At 45.3% G+C, this 16588-nt stretch overlaps 1 protein-coding gene across 9 annotated transcripts in view; it reads right to left on the bottom strand.

The window, feature by feature from the left end:
- The window catches only part of MKNK1 (MAPK interacting serine/threonine kinase 1), a 41255-nt gene that overhangs the window by 14912 nt on the left and 9755 nt on the right, over positions 1-16588 (bottom strand). For 4 of the 9 annotated variants that reach the window (XM_072772283.1, XM_072772282.1, XM_072772284.1 and 1 more), the window contains exons 2-7: positions 16141-16312; positions 14281-14431; positions 8404-8505; positions 6225-6322; positions 3002-3081; positions 1369-1442 (exon numbers count right to left, since the gene is read on the bottom strand). In XM_072772283.1, the coding sequence (XP_072628384.1) occupies positions 1369-1442; positions 3002-3081; positions 6225-6322; positions 8404-8505; positions 14281-14383 (457 nt within the window). In that variant the 5' untranslated portion in view covers positions 14384-14431; positions 16141-16312. Of the gene's footprint in view, positions 1-1368; positions 1443-3001; positions 3082-6224; positions 6323-8403; positions 8506-10691; positions 10799-14280; positions 14432-16140; positions 16313-16588 lie in introns of all 9 variants that reach the window. The other 5 variants (XM_072772289.1, XM_072772290.1, XM_072772291.1 and 2 more) reach the window with 2 other exon arrangements.

The raw sequence follows: 16588 nt of genomic DNA, 5'->3' as shown, positions 1-16588 counted from the left end.
GGCCTGGTTCCATGCAGTCTGTGCTCACTACTGGAAGCTAGTATTTCTGGGCTGGAGGAGCCAGCACTGCATGGTAGAAATGGCACAGAGGTGCCTGGGTGGCTCTGTCAGCTGAGTGTCCAACTCTTTGATTTCAGCTCAGGTCATGATCTTAGGGTTGTGAGATTGCTTGAGATTCTCTCCCTTTCCATAAGCCCCTTGTTCTCTCTCTAATAATAAATCATTTTAAAAACGGCATAGGTTTACTTACTGCTGGTTTTCGGCATGGGGAGGGGATGAAACATCTCTTACCTGCCAGATCAAACAATGAAAGGATCCCAGCATGCTAGGGAACATTCCCAGATAACTGGCTCCTGGCTAGGTCTCAGGTTTGCCCTACTGTAGTGAGTCTCTTGTTTCCAAATTTGTTAAATGGGCAAATGGAGAGTAATATACTACTGACTTCTAAGATAGCCTTTGGCATACTCAATTGTTTTAATAATATTAATAGGTGACATTTATTGGACCCTAACTGTCTATAGGGCACTATGCCAAGCATTTCACATGAAAGATCTCATTTAATCTTCAGGGCTATCGAAAGGTGGTGTCATTATCCCTATTTTATAGATGAGAACACTGTTTAGATAGGTTATGTGACTTGCCCAAGGTAACGCAGCCAGTAAGTGATGCAGCTACACTTAAATCCAGCTTTGTTGGCTTCTAAAGCATGCTCCTTTAGCCACCAAAACCCTGCCACGTGGCTCTCCACTCAGCTCCAGATATCCTCCCTAACCTGCACCCTGCAAATCTATCCTTAGGCTGGGTGAGTAATGGTGAGGGCAAGGGCTGCTCTATCCTCTTCTTTATGTCAGAAAAGCAAGCAAGTTTAATACACATTCCAGTGATTATGTGTGTGGGTGATAGCACTGGTGGTGACAGTCAAGAGTGGCATCTTTCCATCTGAAGGATACAGATTCTCAGGCCTCCTCTCTATCCTGGATCTATGTCCTAAGCCATGGGACCCTCCTTTCCCTGGTGAACCTTTCTGGACTTCACAATGTATGTAAGAGTTTCCACCCCATAATTAACTTAATAGTGAATAGGTCAAAACAATGGATTGATAAATTGATGACTAAAGGTACCTATATATGAGTCCTATTATAATGAGAAGGCATTTGTAGAATGTCCACACAGGTGACATTCTAGGCTCTGCAAAATGCTAATTATTATTCTTCCCTCCGGCCTCCCTTCTCCCAAATCAAGGGCAGTTTTAAGTCCTTCATCCTTTTTATTAGCTTGACTCATTTTAGAAGTCTCTGGGATTCATGATGGATGATCACCAGCCTGGGTCTTAATCAGAAATCCAAACACATACTCAACAGTAAGTACCTCCTTGCAATTTCTCAAAGACCAAGTAAAACCTTGTGTCATCTTCAAAGAACTCAATCAGCTCCAAAATGTTCCTTAAATAGGAAAAAATAGGAGGAAAGGGGAAAAAAGGGAAATGGTATTATATATTAAGGCCCACTTACAAATATACAATGAAAAAAATATACAATGCCCTGTAGCAGGGCAGAAATCAACCTGAAATCAGAATGCTTATTAAAGACCATGTTTGAGAAGTAGCCAATGGTGTTAGCAAGACTCAGGTCACCTTATCTTTCCATAATGTTCAGTCTCTGGTGTTTTCACCAAGTCTGTGCTGTCAAACCCCAACCCTAAAACCCACTAGGTAGAGTTATAAAAAAGTCCCGGTCACATTAAACTGAATAAAATCTGCAGCCGACTGGAAGCAATTGCGGCTAATAACACTGAATAGTAGGTGTGTGTCCTGGAGGCAAGCAGCAAATAATTACTTGCCCTCCCTCTTGCCCATAAATCACGGGGCAGTATTTACATTGCCTGGAGAAAATGGAAACATCTGTCAAATAGACTTGGGGCCTAACGTGGGCACCGCTAGACCCTAACTGCTAAGCGCTGCTTAATGAAACGGCCGCGTTCCCGGCCGCCGTAGCACTTGTGGCCTTCCCCGGTGAGCACTCCCTGTCTGCCTGAGCATTACGGAGCTCTGCCAACAAGGTCGTCTTGTAACTCAGGAGGGAAACTACCGGCCTGGATATCGGACGTGTTGGGGGCTTTTTTTCTTTTAAAGAACGAAATAAACCAAGTAGAGGCTCTAATGCTGAACTCAGAAGCTGCAGGGCTGAAAATAAAAATCTGTCCCTCGTAAAAAAATGCTGACCACTTTGGGAGACACCGGGCTTTTACTAGTGTGAAGGCATCCAAATAAGATGACTAAAATGGCCTGATTTGAAAGAAGATTGTAGAAGCAGCGCCTGGAGTTAAATCAACAGCAGCCCCCATCCTCCAAGCTTAATGACAAAGCCATCAATACCTGGCCGCTGGCTCCCCGCTGACCCTGCTGTGCAAGGAGAAGGGGGGGTGGGAAGCAGAGTCTTAGAGGTGACCCTGATTTAAAGCCACCATGGGAGAACCACTCATTTGGAGCTAGTGGTGAGCTGGCTGAGGCGGGGCTGGAAACCACCTGGGCCCAGCTGGCCAGCAGAGCGCTAGAGTGGGCTCCTGGAGCCTGAGCGGCAGCTGCACATACACTACTATGTTGGGTGTATGTTGGGACACAGTAAGGATTCGTACTAGCTCTCCTGTCCTCATCTAGTCCCAAAAGCTGGGCCCGCGTGTACCAGGTGACACTCCGTCAACCTCATTCCCATAGGCACTTGAAGGAAGGGACCCCATCTTCTCCCGGCCCTTCATTCGGATTGCTCACTCTTCCGACTTGCCTGGGTACTTCAGTACTTCAGCCTGAACAGAAGCAAAGGCTGCTGCCTCGTCTCCTCTTTCCATTCTCTCTCTTTAAACACGGAAAGTAGAAAAAATCCTCCACAGTTGTGGCCAAGTCATGACAGCTAAATGCTGGGGTCAGGAGGTGATGAGAAATGACCTTTTCTGCAGCTAAGCATCCCCACAAGAGAAGCAGCAAGTAACCCAAGACTGTACTCACTTGTTTCCTTGACACTGATAGAGCGTCTCCACTTCTCGAAATACCCTACTCCGACTGTGCCCTGCTTGTTTTTCGATGATCTGTGGGAAGAATAAAACCTGTCATACCCATCTGACCTTGAAACACCTCTCAGCAGGAGCCCTCTGGGAGAATCCAAGGCCCAATTCAGCCCACATCCAGTTACAAGGGCAAGCATGGAGTAGGCCTTGGTGACACAGGCACTGTGACCCTGCCAGCAACACAAGAGACCAACCCAAGGGCTTTCCAGGCTGGCCGGGCCTATTTTGACGCTGACAAGCAAACACTGTGGAAACCAATGGGGTTGTTGTCCCCAGCTGACTGTGGACTGTCCCCAGTGCCCCAGGGACACTGAGGCAGCCAGCAAGAAGATAAAAAGCTACCTCTACCCAGCTCCTACCTCAAGGGCATCTCTTCCTGTCTTAAGGGCAAGGTTTACAACCTCCACTGAAGGATCTTCCAGGGTTGGAGGAAGAGCAAGGGGGATGGAGGACACAGTGGAGAGGAACTAAAGCTCCAAGGCCCAGGTCAGACCCCATCTCTGCAGTTTTGCAGGGAACTTAGCCTTTGCAGGCAGTGCATTAAGCAACTCAGGTACAGTTTCAGTTATTTCTTATAATACAATCCCAAAAGACAGGAAGAGGTCAAACATTTTGTCCGCAGCTCTGATAAGTGGTGACAGGGTTGGCATTCAACCCCAGAGCTGCCTTGCTATCCTATCCCTGTGCCATATCCTATCTATGTGCCATCCAGCTTCTCTCACAGAACCTAGAGGCATTGTCTTTCCCACCTATACCTAGAGATGCTTGGCAAGTATGAACTGAAGGCCTGGGTGAGCCAAGAGATGAACAAGTGGTTAAAACAGGGACTGGCTAACTGAACATCTCCATAGACCCACCGAGTGCCCCAAACCATTCCAAGTAGAGCCTGGGGGCATGTCTTCAGCAGAGCTGGTTCTGCCTTAAGGTCCTACGTATGGAGTGGGCAGCACAGATGGTAACACCCTGCTCCTTCGTTTCCAGACCGCTGCGTAGAATACTTCAAACTTCTCCAGTGTGTTGCAGCACAAACACCCATGACCAGGTGTAATTGTCTATACAGTCCATGTCTGGTAGTAAACCATCATGGGCCCATGTTCTAGGCAGTCAGAGAGGTGCAATGCTGGGGCACAGAAGCTATTTAACTCGTTCATTTACCTAGCATTTCAGATTAAAGTCAGGAAGTACCTTCTAGCACGCAAGCTATTCAGCAATGGCATTATTTTCTCTGCAGAAGTAATAGGCTCCTGCTATCAGAGGTCATGGAGCAGAACATGGACAACTATTTGAGGAGTTATGGAAGAAATTCAGGACCAGATTATCCTGAAATTTCATTTCAACCCTGAGACTCTAGGATTCATCATTTGGATGGCTACAGGGAAGCCCTAATAAAATTAAATGTTGTGGGGCCATGCTGGGAGAAGTAGCCCATCTCTAGGGAGTTTCCAAAGGACAGGAGAGATAAGAGACGTGTGCCGAACTGCTCAAACCAAAGAATGACCAAGCCAGGGTTCAATGTTTGCACCAAAGATGCCCAGGGGCACAGAGGGCCAGGTTGTCCTTTTATGATCCAATCTTGAAGAAACAGGTCTGGATGGATGCATAAATGTCCCAAACTTTTGAAAATCAACTTATATTTGTGGTTTATTACCACACGTAATATATTCTTTAAAAAATTATTTGTAATTTATACTGATGTGTCCAAAAAGGAATTGAGGTAAGTGCTTTTGTTACCATATGAAGCCACACTCCAGCAAAAAGGAATGTGGCTTGGCAGAAGTGTTTTCCTTTATTAATCCACAGCTGGGACTATGGCCAGTTGGTTAAGAGAAGAAACACTTCTTTCAGGAGGCACTTTGGCTGGGTTTGCCTGTATGAGGCAGGGTTTAGACCTGGGGGTGCACGTGGATGATGTGAAATACATCTGAATTGCCCCCCTTGGATTTAATGAGACCTGGTTTCTAGATCAGTGGTTCCCAAACTTTGGTGGGTATAAGAATCACCTGGGGAACTTGGTGAACCTACAAAGACCCAGGCCCTATCCTCTACCAAGAAAACTGGGTCTCTGTGCTATTAGCTCTCCAGATGATTCTGATCCACACTAAATGTAAAACAGCCCTAAATGAGGGCTTCTCCAACCTCAGTGTCAGAACCACTTGGAGATCTGGCTAAAATCCTATTGCTGGGCCTACCCCTAGCTTTTGACTCAGCAGGTCTGGGATGGGGCCAGATAATTTGTATTTCTGACAAGTTTCCAGGCAGTGCTGATGCTCCCGCACTTTGAAAACCAGTGCTCCAGATCTATCCCTTCTTCCATGTGGAGCCAGCAGATGGAAGCACAGTGGGGTAGAGTGAGACACCCCAAGGCCATGCAGCAAGGAGCCACCCCTCCTGCCCCAAAGCTGAGTGCTCAGTCCTCTTTCTGATGATACTGCACATCACTTTATAGCACTGTGTGTTTGGTAGTGTTTCTAATTCTACCAGTGTTCCTTTTTATTTTCACCTTCATAGCCACTCTGTTTGAGACAGGAAGGCCAGGTACTGTTACCCTCATTTTAGAGATGTGGGAACTGAGGCTGAAGGAATTTCAGCGACTTGTCCAAAGTCAAGTAGCAGTTTGGTAAAACCGAGATTCAGGTAGGCCTTCTAACTTGATATTTGGCTGTCTATTCTCTGAAGTTTACTTCATTTTTCAGAATAATAAGAGGTAGCTTACTATCAGTGAGGCATTGTTCTAAGTACTGTACACATACTCTATCCCCACATCAAGACTTTTACAGAGAAGGAAACTGAAGGATAGAAGTGTTAAGTAATGGGGAGCCTGGGTGGGTGGCTCAGTCGCTTGAACTTTTGCCTTCGGCTCAGGTCATGATCCCAGGATGGAGCTCTGAGTCAGGGCTCCCTGCTCAGCAGGGGAGCCTGCTTCTCCCTCACCCCCTCCTTCCCTCTCTGCTTGTGCTCTCTCTCTTTCTCTCTCTCAAAAATAAATAAAAATCTTAAAAAAAAAAAAGTGTTAATTAACACAGCAAGTAAGTACAGAAACCAAGAGTTGAATCCAGTGAGAACATCTTTGGAGTCCCCATTATTACTGAGCTGCCATACTGCAGAATATAAAATTTATCTGGCTTCGGACCAGCTAAAGTCTGGCACCCAGATGAGACACTCACTTTGACAGCATACTCTTTGCCATTCTGTAGGCTCACAGCACCTTGAACTTTGGCATAGGCTCCCTCTCCAAGCAGTTCAGAGGTCAGCTTGTACGTGTCTAGAGGTGAAATGGGTGAGAGGAAAAACAAGATAAGTCATGCCTTTGCAAGCTCAGATGGACAGAAGAGCTGCTGTCACTCAGCTTCCCTGGTGTGATAGCACGGGCACACAATGACAAGGAAGACCATCAACTCTTCCAGTCATCACAGGACTCAGTTTCTCAACAGCTAGACCACATTGAAAGCATCCTGTTCCTCATTTTAGAGATGAGGTCAGTGAATTTCAGTTCTGCCCAAGCTTCCTGAGCACCTGTTATGTACCAAACAATGTATTAAATTTATTAATAGGGACAGAGTGAGGAATAAAATATAGTCCCTGCCTTTTGAGGGTCACAGTCCAGTGGGGAAGACAGACATGTAGACAAGTGACCCCAGAATAAACCGGGCAGTAGTGAGCACTACCATAAAAGGACAAGACACAGGAAAAAAAATAGGGGGAAGGAAAGGTTAGATCTGTGTAGGGAAACCATGGGATCCTCACAGAAGGAGTATGATTTCAATGGACATCATTCATTCCTTTACTCATTTGTTAAGCACCTGCTCTATGCTCTAGTTCTGTGCTAGACCCTGGTGATACAAAGGGAAATAAAGCACTATTTTATTTTATTTAATAGAAGTCACTGGAGGTTTCTGAGAAGTTTCTGAAGTCACCCACAGGAAACAGGAGACAGAAGGAGGATGCAAACGGATGCTTCGAGGTTTTTAGGGTGCTGATTCAGAGCAGTTCTAACAGAGTATTAGGCCTGGGGTAAAAGAACATTTAGGTGACCTGCCCAAGCTCACAAATAGCGCAGACTCTTTGATTCCCTTCCAAAGGAAACCACAGCTCCATCATGGCCTTTGCCAAGCTGACCTCCTCCTCCCCTAAATTCCATTCTTCACCTTTTTTCCTCTTGAGGCAGCCCAGCATTTAAACCCACAGGGTGTGCAGAATACTTTCAAACCATGAAATTAGATTTTATCACTCTTAGCATGAGAGGCTTATAATTGTACAAGTCATCCTCGAATAACAGGATATAGTCTCATGTTCACTGTAAGAGCAAGACCTGTTGATCTGGAAACTATTCTAAAAACCTTGAGACTTTTGTCCATCCCTCCCTACACCCCTATACATATATATCTACTGTTTAAGTTAAAGACAAACAGACAAACCCTACACTTAGTACCATCCTGGATCCATCATGGTATGGTCTTGCAGCTATTTATAAGCATGCACACTGTTGTTTTTAAGTATTTTAAATGACATGCTTCACTCACAATGGATACTTTGGATTAGCCTTTCATGCATGTCAGGATAGCCTGGTGGGTGGAAGTCCAATATTCATGATTCATAAAGGGCTTGTTATTGGAACCGCTCTACAAAACAATCAATTCACTAGTGTACCTACAACACTGGAAAGAGGGACCATGAGGGGAAGGTATTTCAGGTCTCACAGTGAAAGAAACACAATGGATGAGGGGGGCATATCATTCCTGGAGGAGCTACTGATCCTTTTAGGCCCTTGCAGAAGTGTTCGATGATTCACTTCATCATCACATACTCAGTGATGACAGGACCAGCACTGAGCCTGTGCCTCACACAGTGTTCAGAATCTTTGACGATCCAACATCATGTCCCCTGAACACAGCATGAACTCTTAAAATCGACTCAAACTCATACAGCACAAGTAGCTGTGATGTCTAGGAGTCAAATCCTCTGTTTATAGAAGATTTAACTTTCATTTGGAGTTGTGGCCCTTGGTGTTCTCTCATCCTCTTACATGGCTGTTCTACCTCTCAGCAGTGACTCCAGGAATGGCGGGGGAAAAGATTGCATCAGAAAAGGGCTAAAATGCACCAACCAATCTCTCTCCATACACAAGTCTGACAGATTGGTCTTTCTATCCTACAGTGAACGCTGAAACTATTCAGAGCGCACCATCCAAGAGCTCTCTCATCCCATCATTCATCCCTGTCACACAGATAAGGACGAGCTGACTCTCAGATGACGCATGCTCTGATCTAGACCTATGGGCTACCAAGATGCTCCTCTCATGCCCGGGGAGCTACAGGCCCAGATCTGAGAAGTCGTGTGACCAACCTTCAAACTTCCCTGGTAAGGAGTCAGTGGCCCGGGCCTTCCGCTTCTTCTTTTTCCTCTTGTCACCCTCTGCAATGGGAAGGGGTTCACTGCTCCCCATCTCTGGGGGAAAAGAGATGTAAGGGAAATATCACTATACTGATCAAGCCATAAGTTCACCCAGAAGGGAAAAAAAGGGGAGGGGAGGGGGGACCCAGGAGCTTTACACTGATGGTTTTTAAATATCTATGAGGACTATTGATTTGTTTGACCCAGGAGGCAAAACTAAAGGCAAAGCCATTATTGGAGATCATTAACTGTGGAAAGGAACTCAGATAGACAGGCTAGATTAAAAGAGGATAGCAGAGCCTGCTCTAACCAAGCTCATTAGCACATGGATTCAGATCTGCCACTAGTCAAACTGCAGTTTGCAATAAAAACAATGAATCCATAAGCAGCATCCCACTTGTGACGTCCTCCTGCCCCAGCACCAGAAAGGCAGGATCCAGGGAGCTACAAGGGTGTGGCTTGGGAGGGGCCCATGCAAATGAAATCATAGGCTCAGTGACACCGAGTGGATGTGCACAGGGATCCATAGGCCTCAGTGGAGTTGCCCCTGGAGGTACAATAGGACAGAGAGCGGCTCTGAGGATTGCCTAAATTACTTTATGTTTAGGAGCACAGACCGGAGTACCTGTGGGACCCCAAGGATACTCTCCCCTACTCCTCAGCTCCTAATTTGAGAGGATGTGGTCAGGTCTGTTTAGAAGTCTGAAAAGTCTGCAGTTGATGAGTCTACACCAGGCTGCTGGGTGAGGTCATTCATTGCAAAAATATTATTATCTCTCACTGGCCAGCAGGTTAAAGGGAGGCTCCCCATGTTAAAGGGAGCATTTGTGAGGCAGACATTTCAACACTGGCCACACCAGGCAGGAAAGGGTAGGGATGGAAAGAATAAGTAGGAGGCTGAGAGGGGGGAAGAGAAAGGAGGAACAGGGAACCAGGGCCCAATCATGGCACTGTTTCTAAGACACTCTATCTAGTAAGGGCCTTCCCCTGTTAAAGATAAATTACTTATAGAACATGTCATGCCCCTGATCCAGAGTGGAGCCTTAATACTCTTTGCCTGCAGTTAGAAATAATAAGATTTCTCTGAAGTCTCTGGGTCTAAATCCCCACCAGGGTGATTAAACCTTTACATCCTTCTAAAATAGAGGCACTTGGGTGCTGGTGGGGCATTCAGTGTAAGAGACTTTTAGACCAACCTTCAATAAACACAGGCTCTGGCTTGTTGGATTTTTTTTTTTTTTTCTAAGAGATTTTGTAATGGAAGTTGGCTCTTTGCCCATTGGGGGGAAAGGCCCACTTTCTTCTCAGAGGACCCTGGCTGAATACGGTCAGAGAAATGGCAAGTCTGCTGGAGAAGATTGATTAGGGCCAATGCACATCTATACATCGTTCTCAGAAACGAGTACACAACAGCCATCAGGAGAAAGCACACATGACAATGGTACATTCAACCATAATCCGGAAAGCATGGTTAGGCAGCCAAGTGTCTGAAAGCTCAGTATAGGTGCATTCTTCCTCCCATTTTTGGATCTGATGCCAGCAGGTTTTCAATTATACTTTAGAGAACAGATAAACACATGGACAAAAAGAATCCACAGAGGATCTCAAAATACTACTCTGGCCAACAGTATAAGCACAAGATCTATCTGGGGATTGCAACACACTATGAATTCAGAGGATCCAACTTAAATATTAGCACCCAATATCCATCCTCACTGTGCTAAGTTAAAGGGAAAAAGCTGCCCAACACGGTAAGAAATTCTACAGAAATGAAACCCTGGGGGCTGTTCCGGAGCACAGGGAGGGGCACTGGCCATTGCGGCAAGCGGGCTGAGGAGGAGGGGCCGTTGTCCCTCTCGCCCTGCCCTTGCGTGCAGTCCAGTGCCAGTCCATCTGTTTTCTTATCAGTGCTGTGAGGTAAATGCAGAGTGGACTGATTCTGGATTTGCTTCTCTTTCTCCTTCCTCTGCCTGTACTTGGATGGAAGGCCTAAGGACAAGCAAAATAGCCAAAAGGCAGGCAATGCAGAGGAGCAGCAAAAGAGCTAGCAGCATTATAATTCACAGAGGATGCTCAGACATACTTACGACTCTGGCTAGAAAACCCTGTTAGTGGCAATTTATACTTGGCTTTTACCACAGCAGGGCTGAGGGAGCCTCTTGTGGAAGAATCATACCTCTGAGCACTGCCGCATACTCAATATTAGATTTTATGGCTTCACACACAAAAAGACAGAGTACCTGGTCTATTCTGCATGGATTTCAATGGAAGAGGGTACGCCAGAAGGGACAAATGGTTAAGACTTTCCTTGGAAACAGAACTTGTTGAAGGAGAGTTGTTTTTGAAACTAGAAAGAAAAAAATGTAGGAAGGCAGTGAAATGAAAGAAAAAAAAAAAAACCCAACAACACGCTTAGCTTCCCTGTTTACATTGTGGGGGAAGGGAGGGAGAGGTGTCATCATCCTACGGAGGGGTTGACAGGTTCCCCATCTGAAGCCTGTCCATAATCTCTATTCTATCACAGAAAGTCCACTGGCAGGGTCTGTGGGACCTTAATTCATTAAGCATGCAAACATTTGATGAAAGCTTCCTTGGGGCGTAAGGCTCCACAATCACACTGGTCCTTGGCTCACTTCCTTCCCTTGGCCCGAGACTTATTCTCAGCCACTAAAACCCAACTCAAAAGTCTCTGCTCCCCCCACCCCCAAAGTCTCCACCCCCTTTGAATGAGTTCAGTTTGTACCAACACTTTGGAAATCAGTTAGGTACTAGGCAAATAGATGGCTTTACTGCACAGAACTAATGGTGCTCCTCCTCTGCTCCCAAACACCCTGCTAGAAGTTCTATTAGAGAACTGATGGGCTTTGGCCATGAGGTCCCATTCTTCAATGTTCCTAAAGGCCAGGACTGTTGCCTGTTCATTCCTGCCTCTCCTAAAAGCCATGCACAGTGTCAGATACACACCAACCATCAGAAAACTTGCACTGAAATGAAATGATATGAAATGATGCACATACTTAGTGTTAGGTGCAGTGCAAGTCACCCAGGCCCTTTAAGTAACAAGTGCACTAGATTTCTCTGTACAGAATCTCAATAGTTAGTGAGGAAAAAATGTTTCAGGAATACTAGTGCTTTGAAGATGTTATTTTTATGATATTGAAAAACAACAAACACTATTTTAATTTTTTTTAATGATATTTTTTTAAAAGGAAAAACTTTGGGGCACCTGGGTGGCTCAGTGGTTGAGCATCTGCCTTTGGCTTGTCATGATCCTGGGGTTCTGGGGTCGAGTCCTGTGTCAGGCTCCCTGCATGGAGCCTGCTTCTCCCTCTGCCTGTGTCTCTACCTCTCTCTCTGTGTCTCTCAAGAATAAATAAGTAAAATCTTAAAAAAAAAGAAAAAAAAAAAGAAAAACTTCGTAAAAACCAAAATTATGTAATGAGCATTTGAGCCTGTAAGATACTAGTTTAAATCCTGGCTCCCCACCACCTGTGTCTACTGTCTGTGATAGCTTCTCTTAAGTATCAGTTTCTTCATATACCGCAAGAGGTCAGAGTAAGGCCTGGACTCCCTACACCACTAAGCTGTGGTGAGGGTCAAAGAAGACATGGTGTGAAAGTACCACTAACTTACTCACTCAACAAATACTGTATTTATTGGGCACCTACCGACTGTCCTGTGCTAGACAGTGAGAATAGAAGACATAGTCTCTGCCTTTAGGAGTTTTTTCTTAAAAGATTTTATTTATTTATTCATGAGAGACACACAGAGAGAAGCAGAGACATAGGTAGAGGGAGAAGCAGGCTCCCCGAGGGGAGCCCGATATGGGACTCAATCCCCAGACCCGGGATCATGCCCTGAGCTGAAGGCAGATGCTCAACCGCTGAGCTACCCAAGTATCCCTGCTCTTAGGAATTTAAATCCACTGACATATAAAACAACTTCAATAGAGTGGGACAAGTGCCATATGATAGGGAAGTACCAGGTGCCATGGAGTGAAAGTAGATATCAAACCCAGTTTGGTAATGAGAGGAAGGGACAGCTAAGCTGACATCTGAAGGATGAGTGGGAACTGGCCAGGGTGGGGCCTGGGGAGAGAGACAGAGACAGAGCATGTGCTAAGCCTAAAGAGAGGCAGCCTGGCCGGTCAGTGTGAATCAGAGAGAACTCCCAGAGCAGCTGAGGAGGGGCTGAGGCATCTCAACTGGTAGGACAGATATTCCCAACAGGCAAGTCTTCTTCATCTGCTGGCCTCCCCACAGGGGACCCTAAGGCCCATACCTCTGAAAGAACTGTCATTTCTCATTATATGAGCCACACTGCCCACCAGATCAGCAGATCTGTTCTCCATGTTTTGGTGGAGCCTATGGACAACTGACCAGCTCCTGCACCTGGTGTGTGATACCGAAGATGATCATTTGCCCCATAAGAACACGTCTTTGCTGGCTAACTCAGCTCCGCAAATGCAATTCACTCCTCCCGAGTACTCGAGAGTTCTTTTCAAAGTCTATGGTTCACTCCTCCTCCCAACCTATAAGAGTTAGTTCCCTCAGTCACAACGGCTTTCCAGAGAAGGAAGAGTGGTGAGAGCAAGCTGATGAGTACAGTGGTCCATCCTGTCGCTTCCTAGTCACCAGCTGGTGGAGGCCCCCCAACAATGGAAACCTGACGAAGTGAAAGGAAGAACCAAGACTGAGAAACATGAGGCTGAGGAGGAGGCAATGACAAGGGGCCTGGGAAGAAAGAGCTCATCAGTAGTACTCTCTGAAGGAGTACTACTGGCAGCCATGGTGCACACTGCTACTAGCTACAGCACACACACTTAGATGGGGCTCACCAGCTGCCAGGCAATGTCCCAAGCATCTTGCAAAACACTACATTCTCCATAGCCTAACTTCTTTAATCTTTACAACTCTATGAGAGAAGTATAATTATCCTACATTTTACAGGTAAAGAAACTGAAGTACAAAGAGATTAAGTGATTAATTTCCCCATGGCCACATAGCTAGTAAGTAGCAGAGCCAGGATTCAAATCTAGACAAACTGGCTTAAAATTCAAGTTTTTAACTATGAGGTTATTAGCAGTATACTTAATATTATATATTTCATATATTAAATATTATTAATATTATATTTAAGCATTCATGCTGAGAGGCAGGAGGGATAGCCTGTCAGAGTGAGCCAGGCACCAACAAGAATGCTTTTATTTAGAAACCTTACCACAGAGCTTCCCTACTGATGTGCTGTGAATGAAATATTGATCCCATCACCGGGCTGAACAGTATCATTTTCTGTGTGTGCTATGATGTCAAAAAGGCTGGGCAAAGCTGCTCTAGCTTATACAATACAAAGGCATTATCATCACATTATCATTACTGTATTATTCTGAAATCTGATTTATCAGAAGTTTGTTTTACTTGGAGATAACTGTGTATTTTGTGTTTTGGCATATTACGGAGGATGAGCTACAAACCAGTCCAACCACATTATTTCATGGTAGTTCTGGTATCAGGTACAAGGCTACATTCTTCTTTTCTCTGACCTATTATTAGTTGGTCAATTTCGTTTCTAATGGTATCATTACTACGTAGGGGACAAGGTCAAGGAAAAAGTACACTTAAACAGAAGCTAGTCAATTTAAGGCATAATGGGTGAAAGGAGCCACCTGTGTCATCAGCTCAATCAAAGGACAGTCGGTGAGCATGATTCCAAGGGGCTAGGCCATTTCACAGGTTTTACCCAGGAGTCCTGTGTGTAGGAGGCCAGCTCTCATTAGGCAGACCACAGTATCTCACTCAAGTGCAGTGAAAGTGGCAGTCGGAGACCCACCAGGGTGCTGGCAGGGTGCCAAGTCACAGCAGGCCTCAAACAGGGCTGGGATAGCAAGATTTCCAGAGGGAAAAGGTCTGGAGTCAGGTCCATCTTCTTCCATTGTTCTGACTCTGGGATCACAGTAGCCTTAGAACTGTCATGGCATCTCCTGGGGGGAGGAATGATCAGAGGAAGGATGGAGCCTGGGTAAAGGAAGTGTTTGCTTCAGAAAGAGCAAGCAAGAGTGAAGGATTGTGTTTGTTTGAGCAGGACAGGATAAAAAGCTGAAAAGGGCAGGCTGAAATCACATCACTGAGGCTTATAAATGTGGCCACAAGGCCCTCTGGCATCTGGTTCCTAGATACTCTGCAACCTTACCGAGCCCTAGTCATTCTTTCTCGGGAAAATGAAGAGTGGCTGGTTCAGCTTGTAATTCAAACAATCCCACAAATGCTTTTTGATGAGACAACCACTGTACTCTGGTATGCACATAAGTACTTTACGAGTATTTCCACTCTGTCACACAGAATATTAAAAAGATGTGTTCCCAAGGGTTGAGATTCACTAAAATTAGCAATCTTTACTGCTTCATCAGGACATTCTTAAGTGAAAATGGCATTTTTAAGAAAACTGAAAGTGTAGCAATGAGGAATACAATGACTGTTAGGACAGTTCCGGGCTAGTTAGGGCAGTTAGGACTGCCTAGATTCATGCTAAAGCACCACCACTTCTACCCACTGCCACTCTGCAACAACAAATAACATCTTAGTGCTATTATGAAAACAGTTTTGACCTGGTAGATACCCTGTAAAGGTTCAAGGACCCCCAACATCTGCAGAGCCCACTTTCACCACTTGTGAACCACTGTTCTAGGCAGTGAGAAGAGACTGGGCCATGAAATTGGCTGTGATGTGCAGAACCAAGTGGAGGCTGGCCGGGGACTGGGAGAGCAGAGAGAGGCTGCTGCAGCCAGTAAGAAAGCAAGGAAGGCCTGTGGCTGAGGCAGGGATGGAAGGAAGAGAAAGAGGTGAGGGGATGAAGCTGGAGGCAGAACTGGTTCTAGTTCTGCCAAGCAGCTAGAGATGGTGAAGAGTCAGAGATGCCTATCCTCCTTGAAGGAAGAGAGGGGGCCTATTTTCTCTGGGTGTCCCCCCTACCCAGCAAGGAGCCAGCACAGAGGGGGACTTCGATATATGTTTCTGAACTAAAGTCATGTAACCACAGAGCAGAGGTACCATCAAAGAAGGGGAGAATTCAGGAAGGGGAACTAGTTGGGAATGGGGCAAAGGGAAGACGGTGTGTCACTGGGAAACTTCAGAGGAAAAAGTGTGATACACAGCTACAAAGGACTATAAAAGCTCACAGATCAGGCTCAAACCATCCTTGCCCAACCTTCATCTGACTCAATCTACAACTAAGGCATTTTTTCTAACCTGCCAGGCAGGATGGAGCCTCAGGCATTCAAGAACACTTCACAATAGCATCATGTATGTCACAAATACTACAAGTTAATAAAAGAAAAAACTAGAAAGATACATCTCAAGCTATTATTAACAATGGTTACTCTGGGTGATGGAAGTTGGGTGGGTACAGAATTATACTTTTGATACCTTGTATTTGATATTGTTATTTATGGCACAGTTGTTTTACTTTTATAATTAAAAGTAAGTAAGTATGTTTTACTTACTACACGGTTTTCCTTATGACCTTCTCTGCTATTGTATTCTGGTAGAAATGTGCTCATCCCTACTAAGTGACTGTCTTAGGCATGCCAGGCAGCCCAGCTAATCCTAGCTGCCCACTGAACACCAAAATCTCCCACCCACATCCAACCCAAAGCAATCTAAAAGGTTAAGCAAAATGTGTATCCAGCCTTACCTTGCCCAGCTTCTGAGAACTAAATCCTCTGTAAACTGAAATGAAATAATGAAGTAATGCTCCTGCCAGAGGGCTGCCGTCTTCCAGCTACAGGAAGTGTTTCAATAGTCTCTGGAGGTAGCAGGCATTCTTCACTTCCCCGCTGGCTTTTGCTTCATCTGGCATGAAAATCCTTAAAGAGCAGAAAAAGAAAAGATATAAAAATCTGACTTCTTTAAAATGATCAGAGAAGATAAAGATCACCCTATGTGTCCCTCAAACCTATACATCACACTGGTAAGTAGATATACACAAGGCCCTCACAGATTTCCTGTCTTTAAAATAAGGCATTTGATCATTTGAAAATGCCAACACTAAGCATGTGAAGATTTAATGAGGGTCTGAGTAAAAGTTTTCAGATTCTGTTTCCACTGTGGGATTGCAGACCTGGACCTGGAGGACAGATCTG

This window comes from Canis lupus, chromosome 13 (genome assembly GCF_048164855.1).
Source record: "Canis lupus baileyi chromosome 13, mCanLup2.hap1, whole genome shotgun sequence".
In the NCBI taxonomy this organism is placed as follows: domain Eukaryota; kingdom Metazoa; phylum Chordata; class Mammalia; order Carnivora; family Canidae; genus Canis; species Canis lupus.
The sequence above is the reverse complement of the archived record's forward strand: the minus strand, read 5'-3'. Positions and strand labels throughout refer to the sequence as shown.